This window comes from Chelonoidis abingdonii, chromosome 7, assembly GCF_003597395.2.
Source record: "Chelonoidis abingdonii isolate Lonesome George chromosome 7, CheloAbing_2.0, whole genome shotgun sequence".
Lineage (NCBI taxonomy): Eukaryota > Metazoa > Chordata > Testudines > Testudinidae > Chelonoidis > Chelonoidis abingdonii.
Window position 1 is genome coordinate 82,320,005 of NC_133775.1, and position 22,255 is coordinate 82,342,259.

General features: G+C 40.4%; 1 protein-coding gene across 3 annotated transcripts in view; it reads right to left on the minus strand.

Moving 5' to 3' along the window:
• The window catches only part of TENM2 (teneurin transmembrane protein 2), an 851,854-nt gene that overhangs the window by 82,845 nt on the left and 746,754 nt on the right, over positions 1–22,255 (minus strand). For all 3 annotated transcript variants that reach the window (XM_075068078.1, XM_075068077.1, XM_075068079.1), the window contains one exon: positions 410–556. In XM_075068078.1, coding sequence (XP_074924179.1) covers positions 410–556 — 147 coding nt within the window. The remainder of the gene's footprint in view (positions 1–409; positions 557–22,255) is intronic.

Genomic DNA, 22,255 nt, shown 5'->3' on the forward strand with positions numbered 1-22,255 from the left:
AAGGTGAATAAATGTTGCTAAATATCCTGATACATCAGCTATTACACTTCTGCACATATGCATAGTAAGTGATCTTATAAGTCACCAGGTGGCATGAGCTTGCATATCTGAGGGCAGGACTGAGTTCTAAGATTCTAGGCCATATTCATCACTGATGTAAACTCCACTGTCTGCGATGGGGTTTATACCAAGGTGCAATCTGGTCCTCTGTCTTCAAAAGGAGGCCTTTCAGGTCACACCATCTTTCCACAAGGACACAGCTTTCTCCATCTCATTTGTTTCAAAGGAAATGTAGCAACAATATTGACAATAGTATGAGAGAGGGCCTTCTGTAGTAAAGTGACTCATGATGAAAGTGCATATAACCCTCTGTTCTTTAGGGATTGGGAATGGGAAGACTTTTGCTCACCTCCCTCATTATCCTTGTTATCCGCACAGGAGGTTTCCATGGCAACATTGCATCCAGGCCCTCTCCAGCCGGTCTGGCAGACACACTGCCAGCTGTTCTGACCGAGCGTGCATCTCCCATTGCCATTGCACAAATCAGGGCAGCCATCTGGTTGAAGAAATGAAGAAGATAAGTACTAGAAATACTAATTCACATTAAGATTCTATGCTCTAGGCAGGTGAAACAATACCACTGTGCATACAAAAAGCAGCTTCAGCTAGTGGGCTAAATAAATACCCTCACTGGTGCTGAATGGGGAGCGGAAAGGTAGGGAAGAAATTCATATTTAGCCCACACCTTCATAAAAAGTGTGCATTCAAGTGTCACATTCAAGTGATATGTAACTGGATCCCCAAAAACTTTAAGATCTTGGGTTAATTTTTAATTGTTATGGACAGAATTGACAGTCTGCTGACATACGATCAAACTCTCATTTTATGCCCATTTTTATATAAAATAACTCCTCCATCCATATATATCTACATAGGAGAATTTTTTAAAACAAAGATGACAACATGCCCTGTGCCTCTTATATGTACTATAGAATCCTCCAGAGCTTCTCCTAACATAAAGTTGGAATACAAAGAACCTCCAGCAAAACTGTTTAAAAAAACCTCTCTTTAGAAGTCAGGTTTAAATGCCTACCTTTAAAAGACTTAGCTACTTATTACAAAGCCTATTCATGTCAGGATTTAGCATGTTATATTTTCCTGAGAGACACCTTAGCAGGGATATCCCACAAATGATGTAGAGTGTGACTCCCTTCAGCTGTGCTCTTATTTATTGTTAGTAGAGCTGAACTGAGATTGAAATATTCTACCTGGTAGGCTGCCTGTATTTATCAACCAAATGTTCATGGATAATGGGATACCTTAACTTGTCAATCTACTTCCCACAGGTGAAACTGTCACAGTAGGTGGAACTGTGGCAGGCCTGAATACCTATTGAAAATAAACAGACAGAATTCCCACTGATGGGAATGAAAGAGTGGGAAGGGAGAGAAAGGAAGAAGGGGGGGAAGCCTTCAAGGCCCGATACACACATGGTGGCAATAGTTCTTCACTACACTATTTACTCCACATCTGAGCCATTCCAGTAACTCCTCATCTGAGAAGGCTGAAGATTGCTGAAGAGTCAGGCAACAAACCTCTCTCACACATTACATACAGACTGGCGGTGGGTGGCATAAATAGGAGAAAGAGGACAGAATTGCCACAACTGGAGATTGAAAAAATGATCTGAAACAGGATCGTTGTGCTTCAAATCCTCTCACTAGGGTTTGAAATCCAATCTCCTAATCATGCTGTCTACATAATTGTTATAGAACACTGAGTAATTGCTCCTGGTATTTAATCTTATTGCTGCAGGAATCAGGCAGCAAGTTTCCACCTATATACAGCTTTGCAGACCAGGCTATGTACATCATGGGGATCTCTCACCTTCCTCTGGAGGATCACATACTGGACGTTACTGGAAGGACCAATGGTTTGATCTGGCAGAGCAAATCATGCTTCTATGTTAATTTTAATTCTCTACAACCACAGTCCAAATAACTCCAGGAGACACTGATTTCAGATGAACCTTTCAAACTCATCCATAGGATGCATCAGGGAAGGTTTCCTTATCCGATAGCAGTGGGCTAGTAGATTGTTTCTTGTGGCAAACCATATTCTCAATCTGGGGCTAGCCTTGACATCTGGCCTGCAGCAGCACTCTTGGATCTTCCTGGGAGAATATGTGTGGAGCAGCATATGTTAGGTCTCTCTGTGTTTGCCACACTGACCTGGAGCTGTGACTGTTAATAAATGGATTATTCCACTCTCATGTCCAAGGGCACAGTAAAATTGACTAACTATCCTAGGAAAGCATGGCTGTTCCTTATATTAGAAAACAGTGAGGGATGTACTTGACATCATTCATCTTTAGATCTGCATGTTTTTGTATGTTTCCTTTATTTGAACAGAGAGCTTGTGAAAGGTCCTCGCTTGATAGCTCTCACACTAAAGTCCTGTGTTTATCCGCAGACCAGATCCATTACAGGTGGTAGCAGTCAAAGTTTCTACACACTGTCCTGCCACTGTGCTTGAACCCTGATCACTTCTAGCAGTTAAATGGGAGTTCAGTCTCATACCCATTCAATGCTTGGCATCTCTGCTGAGACTGCCGATAAGAATGTAAACCAGGGATCGGCAACCTTTGACACGCGACTCGCCAGGGTAAGTGGCGGCCAACACATTCCTCGGCCTGCGCCACCTCTCGCAGCCCTCATTGGCCTGAAGCGGCAAACTGTGGCCAGTGGGAGCTGAGATTGGCCAAACCTGCGAACGCGGCAGGTAAACAAACTGGCCTGGCCAGCCAGAGGGCTTACCCTGGCGAGTCACGTGCCAAAGGTTGCCGATCCCTGATGTAAACTATGATGCATTTTGTGATGTGGCTACCTGTCTTTTGTGGATGGGGCTAAGACCATTAAACTCATTCTATGTAGACAAACCATCAGCAGATACTAAGAAGCCCTATGAGTTTTCTTCTAATGCTGCTATTGTGTATTTAAGCTACACAATTCCCCCTTTGCTTGAAAGAAAGGTTTTGCATTGCAGATCTTAGCCGAAAAATGTTGCCAGCATACTGCACTATATGAAATATTTTGAAGATATTTTATTTTATCTTTGGCTTGTCATGTTGTTTGAATGACTAAAATGATAATGCATCAAGGGAGGCATCATGCTGTAAGACAAATGATTTGTTTTAAATGTAAAATGAACACTAATTGTGATTATATACGCAGGGTTTGCTTTTTGTAGGGGAACCGGAGAGAGAGATAAACACATCACAGTAGCAGGTTTGCTCCACAACATATGAGCAAGATGAAAACATGAACAGTAGGGAGCCAGCAAAATCTCTGAAAAGTTTTAGGTGCAGCTGGGAATTAATGGACATGACTTTGCTTTTAGCTTGAAGAGTGAAGGAAGCGGCACTAGTGCAGGCATGATGTTGCTAGGAAACAATTTGCCATCACTGTAGAGTTCATTCAATTTGTGGCCTTCCAAAGAGAGACTTTGTGTTCCAGTAACGTAAAAAACAGCTTCAATTTAAAAAAAGAAAAAAGAAAAAAAAGCTAGCACATAGTTAGGCCACAATGAGATCTAATTATTTTTGGCAATGATTTTTTTCTTTAAAAAGCTGTTAAAATGATGGATGTATTTAGCTATGAAAAATGGCTTAAGTTGAAGTGAATAGGCAGGCAGCGGCTACTCTGGATTTTTACTAAAATGCACAAAAAGGCACTTAAAATTATCTCAAAATAAATATTTATATGACAGTTGAGCCATTATGGTCTGTTAGGCAAGAAGTGGTTCTAAGAGCCTGTTTACACAATAGACCAAAACATCTCCATTATGAGCTACAGAATAATCAGCTTTCCAGCAAAAGTTCTAAAGAAGGTCTAAACTATATTTGTGCAACAAACTTTTATGTGGGTCTAAAATACCTGTTTTTAAAAACTTCCTAACTGTGCATCTGCATAATGTTAGAAGCCGATACCGTCAGTCTGTTACTCAGGGTATGTCTAGACTGCGATCAGAGGTGTGACTGCACTTGTAGAGACACCTCAGCTAGCTTTGATCTAGCCAGCCCAAATAACAATAGCAGCAAGCCATGGCAGCACTGGCTAGGCACTCAAGCACATAGTCAAGGTCCTAGATGGGGCTGAACAGCCAGTGCTGCTATTGTTATTTGAGCTAGCTGGATCAAAGCAAGATCAGGCATGTCCACAGGTCACAATGCAGAACGCAGTGCAGACATACCCTCAGTATTTGTACATGGCTAGCAGGGCTTGAAGCTTTTTGTCAAGCCGCCTTGAAGAATGAAAATCAAACCCTGTCAAATGAAGTAATGTTAAGACTCTGATACAAAGCAAGGTCCCAATCTTGCAAATATTCACTACAGGTAATAGTACTTTTTTCAGTGTGAGTGCTCATGGAAGTAAGCCCTGCTCCCAGCACTAAGTGGCACCAAAAGCTTACACAGAATCTGCCACTCTCACTGAACAACATATGACTCCCTGAGCAGTACTAATGAAATGAGTGAGGATATTGAAGGATTAAAGTTCCTCTCAATGAGAGTAAGAACACCAGAATCTAGCCCTGAGAACTAATTCACTGTTGCATTGGAACTGCAGAGCTATAGTACTGAGAAAGGGCCTGTCATCATTGAGAAGACAGGTAGAGATATTCCTAGTGTGCAGAATATTCCTTCTTATCTTTTCTATAATGTTGAATGGAAAATGTCAAAAAGTAAGCTAAAAAACTCAGGTCATAGCGCCTGTTTAAAGTCCTGATTGACAATCCTAGAATCTAACAGTCTTTTTATCCAAAGAACTGGCACAGCATGGTCAACAACAATGCAAGTTTCTCACACTTCTCCAGCAGTGTACCTCAACATGACTTGGAGAGACTGCCTCTGGGGGTGAGAAGGGAGTTCAGTCTTATGCCCTTTCAGTCCACGGCTTGCCTATAGGAATGTTACAAGGAGGGAAGGGGGAAGTGTGTGCACACAGGGGGAATTGCCTTAACATGTTATTTCAGAAAGTTTTCGGGGGAGGGGGTTCACAGTTAATAATATCAAGAAATGTTTCACCATTCTTCACAAAATAACAGATCAATGCTGAAAGGGGATCAGGATGAGAATGAGAGAGGATTTTGAGATTAAAATCAAGCACATCTTGGAACATACTGAAACATCCCTCCTCCTCATTACAGACAAACACATTTACACACATGTGTAAGTGGAAGGAGAACACTGGGAGAGGGAAGTAAAGAAAAAGAGAAAGCAAAACCAGAATGTCTCTGCTTGATATTAGAGTCTGATGCAAAAACTGTGTGTTCCACAAGGCTGAGATTCTGTGACGCTTTATAAATTGCCAATGAAATAAAATTCCATATAATCTTATCACTTCAGAATTTTGAAACTGATCCTTAATGTTTAGTTTCCCTTTCTTTCTATCTTAGGTTTTTCCATGGCAACCACCACCAAAGTCTCTAAAGCACTTCCCAAGTAAATTAGATGGGCACAGCAAGCTCCTTAGAGGACTTCACTGAGTCCTCTCTCCTCATTGCTCAGACAAGGATCAGATATACTTAGCTTGCTCATAGTCAACGCCGCCATTTCTTGGCAAGATACTTTTGTACTACATCTACTTTGGCAGGTAGTATCAGATCATTGAATGCTATGGGAATCATCAGGTACATCTTGAGAACAATCTTGTAACTCTTAATTACACTATGAATATATCATTGTCTAGGGACGTTATAGTCTCTAGATACCCATACTGCTTGGTAATTAATTAGAATTGCTTCAGTCACACTTCCTAGGCCAGTTTCAACAGAAACATGACCACAGCACTTCAAACAAGAGGAACCTGGCTGATATACAGTATCTATGGAATTAGGATCAAAACATGACCAGCTAATTACTTAAGACCAGGGCTTTGGAGCTGTGCTCTGGGTCAACTCCAGCTCCAGGCAAAAACCTGCAGCTCCACTGGTTTGGAGCGGCTCCGCTCCAAAGCCCTGCTTAAGACAAATACTAAAAAACATATAGAAGCTTTTCTATCAAAATAATTGATTATGAGCTTCTTGTAGCAGGAACTGATCTTTCTTGCCTTTCTGAAAAGCACATAACACAAAGTAGGGACTACTACAGAAATATAAATAATAAATACAACAATAAAAAATTAAGAACACTAGCGTCACTAATAATACAAAGAGCTACAGAACTTTAACATCTGAAATTAACGCTTCCTATTTCCTATATGCTATTCTGATTAAACATTTATATTGCAATAGCACCTAGACAGGTCAGGGCCTCACTGTGGTAGGTGCTATAGAAAATGAGAATTTCAGCCCTAAAGAGCTTACAATGCACAAGAAGAGAGATACTTGGTTATATGTTTGTACACACCTTCCACTATGAGGCCCTGGTACATAACTGGGGCGACCAGGAGCTACTGCAATACAAATAATACATAAACTTGTCATTATTTATAAATGTTGGATGAGATAGAAGTAAATGGGGATATATAATCAGTAATTAGAATATTGTTAATGTCATAATTTACATTTCCTATATTCACAATGAATGAAATTCATTTCTGTGTGGAGGGCCAGTGAAAAATCTATGCAGCACTTAAGCTTATTTTGAAGACAAACATAGGACTTAAATAATGCAGTGACCCTGCAGACAGGTGAAATTCATCCAGATTGCTTTGCAGAATTCTAACAAACAGTAAATAAAACCATCCCTGTTATTTATGTGCTTATTTTCAAGTAATAAATACGGTGAAAACCATGTTGGGGATAAATTATCATCAGTGATTCAGTGCCCATTTAAACTAAGCCGTGATGGTGTTCAGTAAATTTATTTGCTATATATAGGCACTATAGGGAAAACTTCAACCCAGTTTTAGATAAATGTCACCCCTTTCAGCTGAGTGATATTAAAGAATACCATGTATGTGCACATGTACACACACAAATAAATATAACAGTTATTCTTGGCATGAACTAGTTTTAAACTTAGCGAAACTGAAAATAGTTTGTCACACTCTGAATAGAAGGTCAAAGTCCAAATTCATGCTGACTGCTTCACTTGAATTTTCTATCTGAATTTGATTCCATCTATAATAAGTAGCTCTCTCTGTTGTGATAGAGTCAGACACCTGGGAAGGGGAAGGAGGGAGAGTGGAGCATACAGGGAGAATCAGAGTCTGAAAAACTCTTCCCAAATGGGCAAGACTCATCTGTTTACTCTTTTTCCAAATTTCTAGAAGTTTACAATAATAAGCATAATAATAAGAGAAAAAGGCGGATGATGACATGTCAAAAGAAATAGCAAAGGACAAGCAGGGAAATCTTTCTGTCTACCCATCCAGGCACTTAATTGGCCCTCATCACCATAGTATTGGAGTGGCTCACAATGATCAATGGATTTGATCTTCACAGCACCCCAGTGAGATAAAGCAGTATTATACGTATCTTACAGATGGAGAATTGAGGCCCATGTGCACACAGGGTGTCTGTGGATGGAGCTGGGAATTGAACTAAGGTTTTCTGAATCCCAGTCCAGTCTACTAAACAGTCAAATCATGGCTTTTTCCTCTACCTCCTCCACAAGACATGGGATTGCTGGGAGACGAATGGATTCCCCTGGCCTTTCCCCACTTAGTGACCCCACGATGATAAAGCATGTATTTGGTCCAAAAGATCACTTCAACATGGGAGAAACTAATTAGGTCATCTGGCCCTGATCAAAAGCCGTCTGTAGTCAATGGGAAATCAGGCATCTAATCATTCCCCTTGCGCTCTACAGTCCAGTTTTAAACCACTCAGGTGACGGAGTTTACTCCACTTCCAGGATGAAAGTATCATTATTGCATTTAAATTGGCAGTCTAATGGAGCTATAATATTGGGTGCAAACTTTTGTATTTAAACACAGCTACAACTAATGTGAGGGAGGAAAATAAAAACAAACAAACCCCAACAAGTACCACCTAATTTGAGGAACTTCCACTTCTACCTGTCCCTCTAAAAATTATGTTTAAAATCTCAGCCGAAGTACAATTGAAATAAAGAGAATGGGGAATATGCAAAAGGAGCACAGGGTATGGCAATGCCTAAGGAATGTATAGAAATACCGCAAAGGTAATCAGTGCAATAGTCTGTTTCCTTTGGCTTCTGGTTGATAATAAGATTGTTTTTTTATTTTGTGCCGCTTCCTTCAATGAGCTACTGATATTCCCAGTGCCGTCTAGCAAATAATGAATGAGGTGCCAAGGAGTATGGAAATCAGAGCATGATTTCTTATTTGTTACTTTTAACCATCCAATTCCCACATCCACTGGGCATAGTTACAGCCACAGGAGAGACATAAAAATACAAATGACACACAGTAGAGATGTAGGCACTGATCAGTTATTTACTGCATGGTTACTGTTTATCTTTTAACTAAACTGAAATCACTTTATAATAATAAATAACTAAATGCTTTTTTAACTATACAAAAACTGAAAAGCTAATGAAGTCACTAAACAATTCTCCCATACATTGTACAAATAAAGAAATAGCTAAACTAAGCATAAACAAACATTGTGCTAGTGAGTGAGGATGTGAAAGTGAAACTGACTCAAAAGTTAAACTGGTTAGTTGACTTTCATTGCACAAGCTGAGAGAGATGCAAAGGGCAAGCAAGAAGCATCAACAACCTTGAATACATAAAAATGGCCATACTGGGTCAGACTGATGGTCCATCTAGCCCAGTATCCTGTCTCTGACAGTGACCAATGCCAGATGATTCTGGCAGTTGGAGATTTAGGGACACGCAGAGCATGGGGTGGTGTCCATGACCATCTTGGGTGATAGCCATTGAGGGACCTATCCTCCATGAATTTATCTAATTCTTTTTTGAATTCAGTTATACTTTTGACCTTCACAACAACCCATGGTATAGGTTGACTGTGCACTGTGGGAAGAAGTATTTCATGTTTGTTTGTTTGTTTTAAAACTGCTATTAATTTCATTGGGTGACCCACTAGTTCTTGTGTTAATGAACTTTCTTCAGACGATTCATGATTTTATAGATCCCTATCTTATCCCCCTTTTAGTCTTCTCTTTTCTAAGCTGAACAAGTTTCTGTCTTTTGAATCTCTCCTTGTATGGAACTTGTTCCATACTCTTAATCATTTTTGTTGCTCTTCTCTGCATCTTTTCCAATTCTAATATATCTTTTTTGAGATGGGGTGAGCAGAACTGCAGGCAGCATTTAAGGTGTTGGTGTACCAAGGATTTATATAGTGGCATTATGATATTTCCTGTTTTACTATCTATTCCCTTCCTAATTGTTCATTTTGGTTAACCTAATTGACTCTGCTGCATAGTATGCAGATGTTTTTAGAGAACTATTCACAATGACACCAAGATCTTTTTCTTGAGTGGTAACAGTTAATTCAGACCTCATCATTTTGTATGTATAAATGGGATTTTTTCCAGTGTGCATTGCTTTGCACTTACCAACATTAAATTTCATCTGCCATGTTGTGGCTGAATTACCTAATTTACTGAGATCCCTTTGTAACTGTTCGCAGTCAGCTTTGGACTTAAAAATATTGAGGAATTTTGTATCAGCTGCTAATTTTGTCACCTCACTGTCCACCCCATTTTTCAGATAATTTATGAATATGTTGAACAGCACAAGTCTCAGTACAGAACCTCGGGGATCCTGCTATTTACCTCTCTCCATTGTTAAAACTGACCATTTATTCCTATCCTTTGTTGCATATCTTTTAACCAGTTACTGATACATGAGACGATCTTCCCTCTTACCCTATGACTGCTTAATTTGCCTAAGACCTTTTGATGAGGATCCTTGTCAAAGGATTTCTGAAAGGCCAAGTACATTATATCGACTGGATCACCCTTGTCCACATGTTTGTGAACTCCCTCCAAGACCTCTAATAGATCAGTAAGGCATGATTTTCCCTTACAAAAGCCATGTTGACTCTCCCCCAAAACATATTGTGTTTATCCATGTGTCTGCTAATGTTGTTCTTTACTATAGTTTTAACCAATTTTTCTGGTACTGAAGTTAGACTTACTGGCCTGTAATTGCCAGGATCGCCTCTGGAGACTTTTTAAAAAATCAGCCTTACATTAGCTACTCCCCAACCATCTGGTACAGAGGCTGATTTAAGCAATAGGTTACATACCACAGTTAGTAGTTCTGCAACTTTATATTCGAGTTCAGAGCCCCTGGTAAATCCCATCTGGTCCTGGTGATTTATTACTGGTTAATTTCTCAGTTTGTCTCAAAACCTTGTCTATTGACACCTCAAGCTGGAACAGTTCTTTAGATTTGTCACCTAAAAAAATGGCTCAAGTATGGAGATCTCCCTCATATCTTCTGCAGTGAAGACGAATGCAAAAAATTCATTTAGCTTCTCCACAACAGTTTTATCTTCTTTAAGTGTTCCTTCAGCACCACCATACAGTGGCTCCACTGTTTGGCTTCCTGCTTCTGATGTACTTACCTTTTTTTTTTTTTTTTTTTTGCGGTAAGTTTTTGTATTCTCATCTAGTTGCTCTTCAAATTCTTTTTTGTTCTTCCTTTTTATGCTTTTACACTTGACTTGCCAGAGTTTACGCTCCTTTCTATTATCCTCAATAGGATTTCCGATTTTTAAAGGCTGCCTTTTTGCCTCTAACCACCTCTTTTACTCTGCTGTTTAGCCTTGGTGGCATTTTTTTGGTCCTCTTACAGGTTGAGCCTCTATTATATGGCATTTTAAAATAGTTACTGATTCCCCTCCACTCTATTATTCATAATGCAAACAATTACGATGTTAAGTTAATTTCCCTAATTTGCCTGGGGATGTACAGTATGACAGAGTTCTCTTCTAATCTCTATCTCCTCCTCCATCTATTTATTTTTGTAACTATCTAATCTCTCTCTCTGCTTGCTTATGATATTTACAGGGTATCAGTTGCCACCGCATCTAGGTACCAAAATAAAATATAAAAATAGAAGAGGAAAAGATGTGAAGTTGTTTACTGTGGATTTATTAAATCCTTTGGCAGGGTATCAATTGCTGATATACAAAAAAGCAAGTCTCCACAGCAGCCGCTTATTGGAATACTTAATTTGTCCATAACCTACCTTTCTGGGGTGGAGGAAAACGAGAAGGGAAAAGGAAAAATGAAAGAAGTAGCGATCACGTCACTGCATAAATCACATAAGTTAGAAATGGAAAAAATCTAGTAGGTCACACAGTCCATCTCCCTGCCAATGAGGATTGCGCCCAACAATATATTCTCAAGTGTTTTACTCAATCTGATTTTAAATTATTCAAACAGTAGGGTTTCTATTACTCCCTATGGGAAGATTCCCCTCTTAGCCCCTAGCCTAGCTGGAGCACCACTGCATTCTGGCAATCAGTGGCTGTTAGAATGGCTCTTTGGGGTTTTCTGGCATATGGACACAGATCGAGACAGCACAGAGGCTGCTCTAAGTTGTGCTGGAGGTGGAGCTGGTTTTAGGGTCGAAGTTGGCAAAATGCAGCGTGGGGCCTGCACTAAACATAGCACAGCTAGACCCAAGAATTGGGACCTTTATATATATATATAAACCGTAGGTAATATCATTCACAGGGCCAGATCCAGGTTTTTTGCTGCCCCAAGCCAAAAAGAAAGCTGGAGGGCTGCCCCTTGAAAAGTGCCGCTCCAAACACATGCTTGGACTGCTGGTACCTAGAGCCGGCTCTGATAATTCATATGTGCACTGCACATATTTTCTACATATCCTACATCTGCTTATATTCTAGAAGAGTTGGTTGCATAGGGAGAGCCATGTGAAGGGAGATACTAGTGTATGTGTGTGTGTTGGCAGGAGGAGGAGATGTAAAAAGTATGGGATAGAGGCTGAATCTTCCAGCCCCACTACCGAGTGAGAGGGTGTTGAGGAAGCCAAGGAGAAGAGGGTTCCAGCTCAAGATAAGAAGAGGGCTCAAGCCAAGAAAAAGGACTTCATGCTGCAACGTGGGACCCAATTCCAGTTTTGCCAACAGCAGAATGCTCAGTGAGATTCTGCTCACACATACACCAGTTCCCCAGGGCTTGGAGTAGATCAAAATCTCTAGACCCACCTGTGGTTTGTGAGCCCTCTGGGGCAAGAGAATGGCCTGAATCAATGTAATGAGAGTGTACTGTTTGCTCTTCTGCCCTGTAGTGGGGCTGTCACCCTGCTGTGACCCTGAAAGGGCTGCCCCAGGGATCCAATCATGGATGGGCTTGAGGCAGCCAGTGAGGGCCTGGCTGGGCCAGTATAAGATGGATTCCTGGGGAGCAGGCAGGCAGACTCTCTCTCTCACGAGACAGAAAGCGAGACACAGAGAGAGAAGGACCCAGCTGCCTGGGAGCTCAGGGTACTGGAAGTAGAGCAGTGCTGGGGAAAGGCCAGAGAAGCTGGGGAGCTCCAGCCTGGCAAATCCCCAGGTTGCAGGCCTTGCTAAAGGCCAAAGCAGGTACAGGGGTTGCAGAGGTGCAGCCTGGGGCTAGGCAGAGACAGCTGGTCTGACCCCCTTGCCAATGATGAGTGGCCTTTACAGACTTCAGTTTGCCCCACTGAGAGGGGGCTAGATGATGACTGGCAGTAGCCACTGAGGCAAAGTGGCTAAAGGAGGTTGGCGGTTTCCCTGGGACGGAAGACCTAGAGAGATGGGGTACTGTTGGGCAGAACCCTGAGGTAAAGGGCACAAGGGTCTGGGAGGGACATTGTAGCCTAAGGTGGCGAGACATTGGCCAGAAGGAGGCACTCTGGAGCTGAAAGAGCTAATTCCCAGGACAACCAGCTGGAGGCACTGCAGCGGTGAGTCTCAATATATGGTTAAGGGTTAATATCTCTTTTATCTGTAAAGGGTTAAGAAGCTCAGTGAACCTGGCTGATACCTGACCAGAGGACCAATCGGGGGACAAGATACTTTCAAATCTTGGTGGAGGGAAGTTTTTGTTTGTGCTGTTTGTTTTGTTCGTTGTTCGCTCTTGGGGCTAAGAAGGACCAGACGTACACCCAGGTTTTCTCCAATTTTTCTGAATCAGTCTCTAATGTTTCAAAATAGTAAGTATTAGCCAGGAAAGGTGGATTAGTCTTATGTTTGTTTTCTTAACTTGTAAATGTGTATTTTGCTGGATGGATTTTTACCTCTGTTTGCTGTAACTTTGCATCTCAGGCTGGGGGTGGGGGGAAGTCCCTCTAGTCTATATGGATCTGAATATCCTGTAAGCATTTACCATCCTGATTTTACAGAGATAATTTTTACTTTATCTTTCTTTAATTAAAAGCTTTCTTTTTAAGAACCTGATTGATTTTTTCCTTGTTTTGGAATCCAAGGGATTGAGTCTAAACTCACCAGGGATTGGTGGGGGGAAAAGGAAGGGAATGGTTAATTCCTCTTTGTTTTAAGATCCAAGGAGTTTGGATCTGTATAGCTTCCCAAGGCAACCCAGGGAGGGGAAAGTCTGGGAGGGGAAAGGAGGGGGGATGGTTTATTTCTCCCTGTTTTAAGACCCAAGGGGTTTTGGTTTTGGGTTCCCCAGGGAAGGTTCTGGGGGAACAGGAAGTGTGCCAAACACTATATTTTGGCTGGTGGCAGTGTACCAAATTTAAGCTAGTAATTAAGCTTAAAAGTGATCATGCAGGTCCCCACTTTTTGGACGCTAAAGTTCAAAGTGGGGGAAAGACCTTGACAGTAGCCTAAGGTGGCAAGACATTGGCCAGAAGGAGCCACTCTGGAGCTGAAAAAGCTAATTCCCAGGACGACCACCTGGAGGCACTGCGGCAGTGAGTCTCAACATCACTACATGCCCCAATGCCCCATGTCAGTTGTTCTGACTGCAACATATATAAATAGAGAATAGGCCAAATTCAACCTTGGTGTATCTCCTCTGACATCAGTGGAGCTGCATCAAGGATGAATTTGGCCAATTAGATGACACAGATGGGCGTAGAAAGATTTAGTAAGTGCGCTACTGGGTCTTCTCTGGGATGATACTACTTTTTTGTCAGTGATGAATAGGGTAACATTGGTCATGACAATTTGTATTACTGGAAACATGAAATGGAATGGAAAACACTGTCATATTGATGTGCTTGGCATAGGGTAGGTACCTGAATTATCCATAATCTGGAAAATACAGATCTACACTCTGTTAAGGATTAACTGACCACTTGGACATCACAAAATTTATTTCTGGCACAAACTGCAGTATTGCTGTCAAATAATCTTCATGGTATCAGACAGGCCTTATTCTTTGTCATGCTGATAATGAGGATGTGCTCAGGAAGTAGAGATCATGGTTTGTCACCTCCTCCATGTCACATACCCAAGGAATAACCAGCCCTTCAGTGGAATACATTTTGAACAATGCAAAATGTTCGTCTGTCTCTTCTAAGTCATGCCATAGCTAAATAATTAACTGGATGATGCACTACAGATGCTATCCAGCTGCTAACCTGCAGAGTTAACATCAAATCACAGAATAGCCAACCCCTGAAAAAGAAAAGCATGACTGATTTTTCCAATAAAGCTGCAAAAATCAATAATTCTTACAGATGGAACTGCTACATTCCTAACAAACTAAGACCTCATTCTCACAGCTGTGAATCTCCTCTAGAGAATCTATAATAAGCTGGAAAGATGATTTTTGCCTTTCTGAAAATGGTCAATGAGACCAAGTTAATCAGCCCTCATAAGAATTTAGCTTTACTTATATTCTAGTTCTGCTATGAGTATCCTGTTAGGGGACCGCATAATAGGTCCGGATGCTGTTAGTTGGCGTATATAAGATTTTGGCAAGATGCTCTGCTTTTACAGGGTTTGAATAAGTTATGATGTATTGCTATATGGATGGCTATAGGAATAATTTTGCATGCAGGGGCTAAGGAGCTAAATATTGACTCCTCCTCCTCTTGTATGTACTCATATGGTTAAAAACAAGCACAGAGCTGACAAACAGGGGGCACAGCTCAGTGTGCTCCATAGTGACTATCTCTGGCTGTGTGAAGGGAAATTTGGGAATATACAAAACCACTTGAACTCACAGTTCAAAACCCCTGCATAAGATGGGCGACTCCCATGGTCCCAAGAATGAAGCAGCTATAGAGCAGCTGCAAACTTGCTTTGTGCCCCGGCAGTAATTTGGAATGAGGATCCCATTCACTCAGGCTTCAAGCAGGAGATAAAAATATGTCCCCTACAACCTAGGCTACACATTGTGTACTTTATAATAAGATTCATACTTAACACCCCAAAAATACATGTGAAAGACACAGTAAAATTCACGTATCAGAGGGGTAGCCATGTTAGTCTGGAGCTGTAAAAAGCAACACAGAGTCCTGTGGCACTGCATCATCAGTGATCTAAAACACATCCTGGACAACGATCCCTCGCTTTCATAGGCCTTGGGAGGCAGGCCAGTCCTCACCCACAGACAACCTGCCAACCTTAAGCATATTCTCACCAGCAACCACACACTGCACCATAGTAACTCTAACTCAGGAACCAATGCCATGGCAAACAACTCGATGGTGCCAACATCTTGCCCACATTTCTTACACGCAGCGGACACCATCACAAAATCTAACGCAAAATCAGCCACATCATCCACCGGGTCATTTTCACCTTTGCACGCTCCACCAATTATATATACATCATCATAGTCCAGCAATGACCCTTCTTATGTAGCACATTCAGCCAAACTGGACAATCCCTAATGTAAAGAGGATAAAGGACACACAATCAGAATATAGAATGGCAATATTCAAAAACCTTAGGAGAAATACTTCAATCTCACGACACCTAACAGATTATAAAGGTAGCCAATCCTGGCAGCAAAAAAACTTCAGGACCAGACTCCCAAGAGAAACTGCTGATCTTCAGTTCATTTGCAAATTTGACACCATCAGCTCAGGATTAAACAAAGACTGTAAATGGCTAGCCAACTACAAAAGCGTTTCTCCTCCCTTAGTATTCTCAGCTCAACTGCTAGAAGAAGGTCTCATCCTCCCTGACTGAACTAACCTCGTTATCTCTAGACTGATTCTTGCCTGCATATTTATACCTGCCTCTGGAAAATTCTACCACATGCGTATGACAAAGTGGGTATACACCCACGAAAGCTTATGCTCCAATACTTCTGTTAGCCTACAAGGTGCCACAGGACTCTGTCACTTCTTAGTAAAATTCACATTTAAGATGTGTCTTTCACATTTATTTTATAGTAATACAATTCATTTTAATGATATCCTAGGATGGAATTACACACAAAACCAACAGTACAACCAGAATCACAGGTTCTATTAAACTGTCTGATACTTGGATAAGAGGACTGATCTGAGCCTTTTTATAGTTTGTGTCATTGTTTCCAGCAGGAAAAGCCAAACAAATATAGTCTGAGGAGGCCTTCTCTGCACAAATATCACTTACTTTAAATATTTTGGCAACAATATAATATTGTAACTAGGTTGTCCAGCAATTTAAAAAATAATTCTTATTAACTGTGCAATAAAAAAATTAATCATGATTAATCATGCGATTAATCGCGCTCTTAAACAATAATAGAATACCATTTATTTAAATTTTTTGGATGTTTTCATATTTTCAAGTATATTGATTTCAATTACAACACAATATGTGTATAGTGTTGACTTTATATTTATTTTGATTACATATATTTGCACTGTAAAAAAACAAAAGAAATAGTATTTTTCAATTCACCTAATACAAGTACTGCAGTGCAATCTCTTTATCATGAAAGTTGAACTTACAAATGAAGAATACTGTACAAAAAACCTGCATTCAAAAATAAAACAATGTAAAACTTTAGAGCCTACTAGTCCACTCAGTCCTACTTCAGCCAATCGCTCAGACAAACAAGTTTGATTGCAATTTGCAGGAGATAATGCTGCCCGCTTCTTGTATACAATGTCACCTGAAAGTGACAGATGCGCTAAAGATTTGTATGTCCCTTCATGCTTTAACCACCCTGATGACGGATTTTGCTTGATAATGATCCAAAGCAGAGCAGACTGACACATGTTCATTTTCATCATCTGAGTCAGATGCCACCAGCAGAAGGTTGATTTTCTTTTTTGATGATTCAGGTTCTGTAGTTTCCACATCTGAGTGTTGCTCTTGTAAGGCTTCTGAAAGCATGCTCCACACCTTGTCCCTCTCAGATTTTGGATGGCATTTCAGATTCTTAAACCTTAGGCTGAGTGCCGTAGCCATTTCTAGACATCTCACATTGGTACCTTTTTTGTGTTTTGTTAAATCTGCTGTGAAAGTGTTCTTAAAATGAACATGTGTTGGGTCATCATCCGAGATTGCTATAATATGAAATATATGGCAGAATGCAGGTAAAACAGAACAGGAGACATACAATTCTCTCCCAAGGAGTTCAGTCATAAATTTAATTAACACTTTTTTTTTAAAATGAGCATTGTCAACATGACCTCTGGAATGGTGGCTGAAGCAGAAGGGGCATACGAATGTTCAACATATCTGGCATGTAAATACCTTGCAACGCTGGCTACAAAAGTGCCATGCGGATGCCTGTTCTCACTTTCAGGTGACATTGTAAATAAGAAGCAGGCAGCAGTATCTCCTGTAAATGTAAACAAACTTGTTTGTCTTAGCGATTGGCTGAGCAAAAAGTAGGACTGTGTGGACTTGTAGGCTCTAAAGTTTTACATTGTTTTGTTTTACAGTGCAGTTATGTACCCCCCAAAAATCTACATTTGTAAGTTACACTTTCATGATAAAGAGATTGCACTACAGTACTTGTCTGAGGTGATCTGAAAAATACAATTAATTTTTTTATCATTTTTACAGTGCAAATATTTGTAATCAGAAATAATATAAAATGACCACTGTACACTTTGTATTCTGTGTTGTAATAGATAGCAATATATTTGAAAATGTAGAAAAACATCCAAAATATTTAATACATTTCAATTGATATTCTATTGTTTTACAGTGCTATTAATCACAATTATTTTTTTTTCAATTAATTGCATGACTTAAGTGCAATTAATCAACAGCCCTAGTTGTAACATGGCCCAAGAATCCAAGTGAGTATGTGGGGGTTTAGCAAATTGAGGGATGATAGACGAACGTTAGCATAAGTGCAAAACAGAGAATATCTAACTCCAGGCACAAATCTAATTAAAATGCAATAACAATAAAACCATGTTAATTGCAGTGTTATGGTTGAGAATTTAAAGGTTAGGAATGATAAAAGTCAGGACATTCAATGATATGGTTACCACAGCAACTGTAACTCAGCCTCCTTGCACACATGCAGGGCTTCTTTTAATTATAGAAACATTATGTGAAACTTATGCCTTAATATATATGTGGTAGAATTATGGTTGCTGTGAGAACTGTAATTTTAAACTGTTTTGCATAATTAATTTATACAAAACACGTTGGTGAAAATATGAACTTGACTAAACAAGAATGGCCAACCCTTGCTTTAAACATGTGCCTGATATTAACCATAGCCCTTAAAGAACTTCACATAGACCATATGCAGGTACGCAAGGAAGGATAATACACATACTGTATAGTCAGTGCTATGCAGGGACACATTCTGTACCATTCTATGTGGCTACTGTAGAAGCAGTGCAGGGAGAGAACAGAGTTGATGGAGATAGGGATCAAAGAACACACAGCAATTTTTATTTAATGTGATCTTTGATCAGGAGGAAATGAGATTTAGTACCATGGGTTCACAGTGTGCCCCTCCCACCCCCAAGTTTAGATTTCAAGCTGAACTTCATACAACTCTTTGGAAATTAGTGAAACCCAGCCTAAATAGCTACATTTTACCTGGCTTTGGTATAGGAAACTATGAAAAAACACCTCAAGACCATAGGTGGGCTCAATGGTCAGCCCAGACTTACTGAAGGGTCAGAAGTCCAAGCTTGTATTCTGGTTTTGTTGGGAAGCATGAAACCAAATGAGTACAAAGATGTGTCTAGTTTCATGTTTCATGATGAAAGTTTCACACAACTCTACTTGGAGTGGAGCAAAGGACCCTGTTACCCTACACTGCACTTCTCAACCAACTGAACACTCCAGGGTAGGGTGCCATGGTGCAAGAGCCCTACAAACTTCTGTGTTCTTACCATAGGTCACCTCCTAATGGCAGCTACTCCTTGCTCCTACCACAGGAGAGACTGACTGCAGAGAGCTAGCCAGAGGCCTCGTCCTGCACCCACTGAAATGACTGGCAAGATTACTATTTATCATTTTATTGTGATAGCGCCTGGGAACCCTCACCATGAAGCACCACCCAGCCCACTGTGCTAGGCGCTGTAAAAACACAGAACAAAAAGACCGTCCCTGACTTAAACAGCTTACATTCTAAGATCCCATTGACTTAAATGGTGCATGAGAGCAGCAGTATTGTTGTGATCAAGCCATTTACCTGCACTCTCTGATCTATATGTACCCCCGGGGGTACACAGAAGTCTCCCAGGCGGTACATCAAATCATCTAGATATTTGTCTAGTTTTACAACAGACCATATAGAAAGCACTAGCCAAGTTAGTACAAACTAAAATTTCATACAATGACTTGTTTATACTGCTCTAAGTATTATTATTATCACTGAAATGTCAGTACAACGTTTATATTCTATTTGATTTATTTTATAATTATATGGTAAAAATGAGAGAGTCAGCTATTTTTCAGTAACAGTGTGCTGTGACACTTTTGTATTTTTATGTCTGATTTTGTAAACAAGTAGTTTTTAAGTGAGGTGAAACTTTGGATACATAAGACAAATCAGTCTCCTGAAAGGGCTATAGTAGTCTGGAAATGTTGAGAGCCACTGCTCTACCCAACTGCAACACTGTCAGGGACATAGAAGGTGCATTCTACCCTCCCCCAGTATCTCCTTGGGTTGATGGGGAAGACTTCAATTATTGTTTCCTTCTGACCAGTAATTGCTTGCTATTAAGAAAATACCATCCAATAGTAGTGCTATTTTAACGTTTAAAGGAGATGCATTTTACAGACATACAACTGTTACTTTTATTGCTCAGAAAATATTTTTAAGATGGATTATTACTTGTTGTAATTCAATCTCTCTTAATGCAGAGGAAGAAAATGTAAATGTCAAACTAAGTTAGATCAGGCATATTCAGATAAGTTAAATGCACAGATACATTAAATACTATCACATTAAAGTAACATAAACCCACAAACCCCAGGGTATTCACAATTCAGCATGAAATGCTGTCTGTAATGTACCCTGTAGAGCCCAGACATTTAAATCTGAATGCCTTGTTCTTTTAATCAGTTATGCAGGTAGTAAGAATCATATTTACTGAGGGCAAAAATGTAATTTTCAGTGCCCAATAAACCACAATGCCTTCACATGAGATGATAGACTGGTTAACAATAACATAATTTTAGGGCTTTCTTAATATATCTCCAAATAAACAATTTTTATAGAGAACCAATTGGAAAAATCAAGATAAAAGGAAAACAAAAGTCTTCCTTGACATTGCAGAGTCTGAAAGCTGATATGGTGGCTAATATCTGCAATACAGAACATAATCATGGCCACAGCAAGGTTCTGGATCAGTTGGGCAATGTATGGAGAAGCATTTCACGTTAGCTTCAAAGACTCATTAAAAAGTTGTTTTCTGGAGCTTTAAAGCCTCAACCTCTGTTATAATCTCATTTTTCTGCAATAGCTAGCCAGAAATTTCTGGGTGAAATTCATCCATGGGGTGGAGGGCTACTGCAAAGCATGCCACATCCCTTAAGCCCTATATTTAGTTGGCTGAAGGCAGAGCAGACACCAAGGGCTACCTGCCTGCCCCTTCTACACTTCACAAGAAGTCTCTGGTCTGGCATTACATGAACTAGTCAAGGGCAGTGAAAGTGGCAAGGTGGGAGCCCAGGGCTCCATGTTTATACAGATTCATTGGCTCCAACACCACATGCAAATGTCTTGTAGGGACTATGGTAGTTGCTTCAGACTTTAGTCTGCAGTAGAGGCTGTGGAGTATGTTTCAGCCCCATATTTTGACCCTCTTTGGGAGTTGGATTTCACCTCCCCAAACCACCCAAAAAGACCGATTATTCTCAGCCTATCTGAATATATTCCAGCCACTTCAGTGTCTCTGTATACCACTGTATACAGAGAAATGTGTTCAAATCAAGAAAAGGAAAATTTTGGCTGAACAGCAGGAAAACTTCCCAGGGAAGGGATCTGCTAGACTGAGTTCTCAAGGGAAGTGGTCAAAGCTTCATTGCTTGAGACAGTGTGTGGAATAGAACAAGCCTGCATGAACACTGATACAGAACAGGTAGCTTGGGGAGGCTGTGTCCAGCCTGAACTTCCATGGTTCTATATATAGTGTCTCTGCAATGCCAACATTTATATCTAAAATCTCTCTGCAATATTCTTTTGACATATATCCTTAGCTTCAATAAAGAGCTGACATTGTGCTTAACTTTTGTGGAAGAAAATTAAGCTGGCCAGGTGGTCTAGGCTTTTATTTGCTAGGTCTAGGCCTGCCTTGATGCTAAGCTAAGTGTTGTGCTCCCTGACAGCAGCGGTCAGGGGTTAAGACAAAAAGGGAGGGGCCAGAGGAAAGGCGGTGGAAAGCCCCTGAGAAGAACAATTTGCAATATGTGCCTACTGTTTTAAAAATGCAATAACCGCTTGTGTGAAGCAATTAAGTAACCTACAGGTGTGAAGCAATTATAAATGTAACTCATGTCCTCCCCCATTGTGTAACCGTACCCTGCAGAGGACAATTGTGTAATTGCACCCCATAAAAGGCAAGGTGGTGACAGAATCCTGGAAAGTACCACGGAGGCCCTAACTCAATTACATCCATACAAGGCAAGGTTGCAAAAGGGTGCTGGAAAGTACCGAAAAGACTCTAACTCTTGACCTGTATTAATTTTGCAATGTATTCCAAATAAGGTAATTACTACTCAAGTATGTGTAATTTGTTTGTGGTTTCAATCTTTAAAAGCTCCGGTATGCTTTGCTTCAAGGTAGCAGTTCAAATAGCTGCTGCCCCCAACGCGTTGGTGTGTTATCAATAAATACGCTTCAGGCTGAGTCTCTGATCAAAAATGATACGTGGGTGAATTTTTCCACAACACTTTGTAATAAAATAATCAAGTTGATTCAATTCTGGACAGAACTAGCAAATACAGTCTGGTTCAGTGA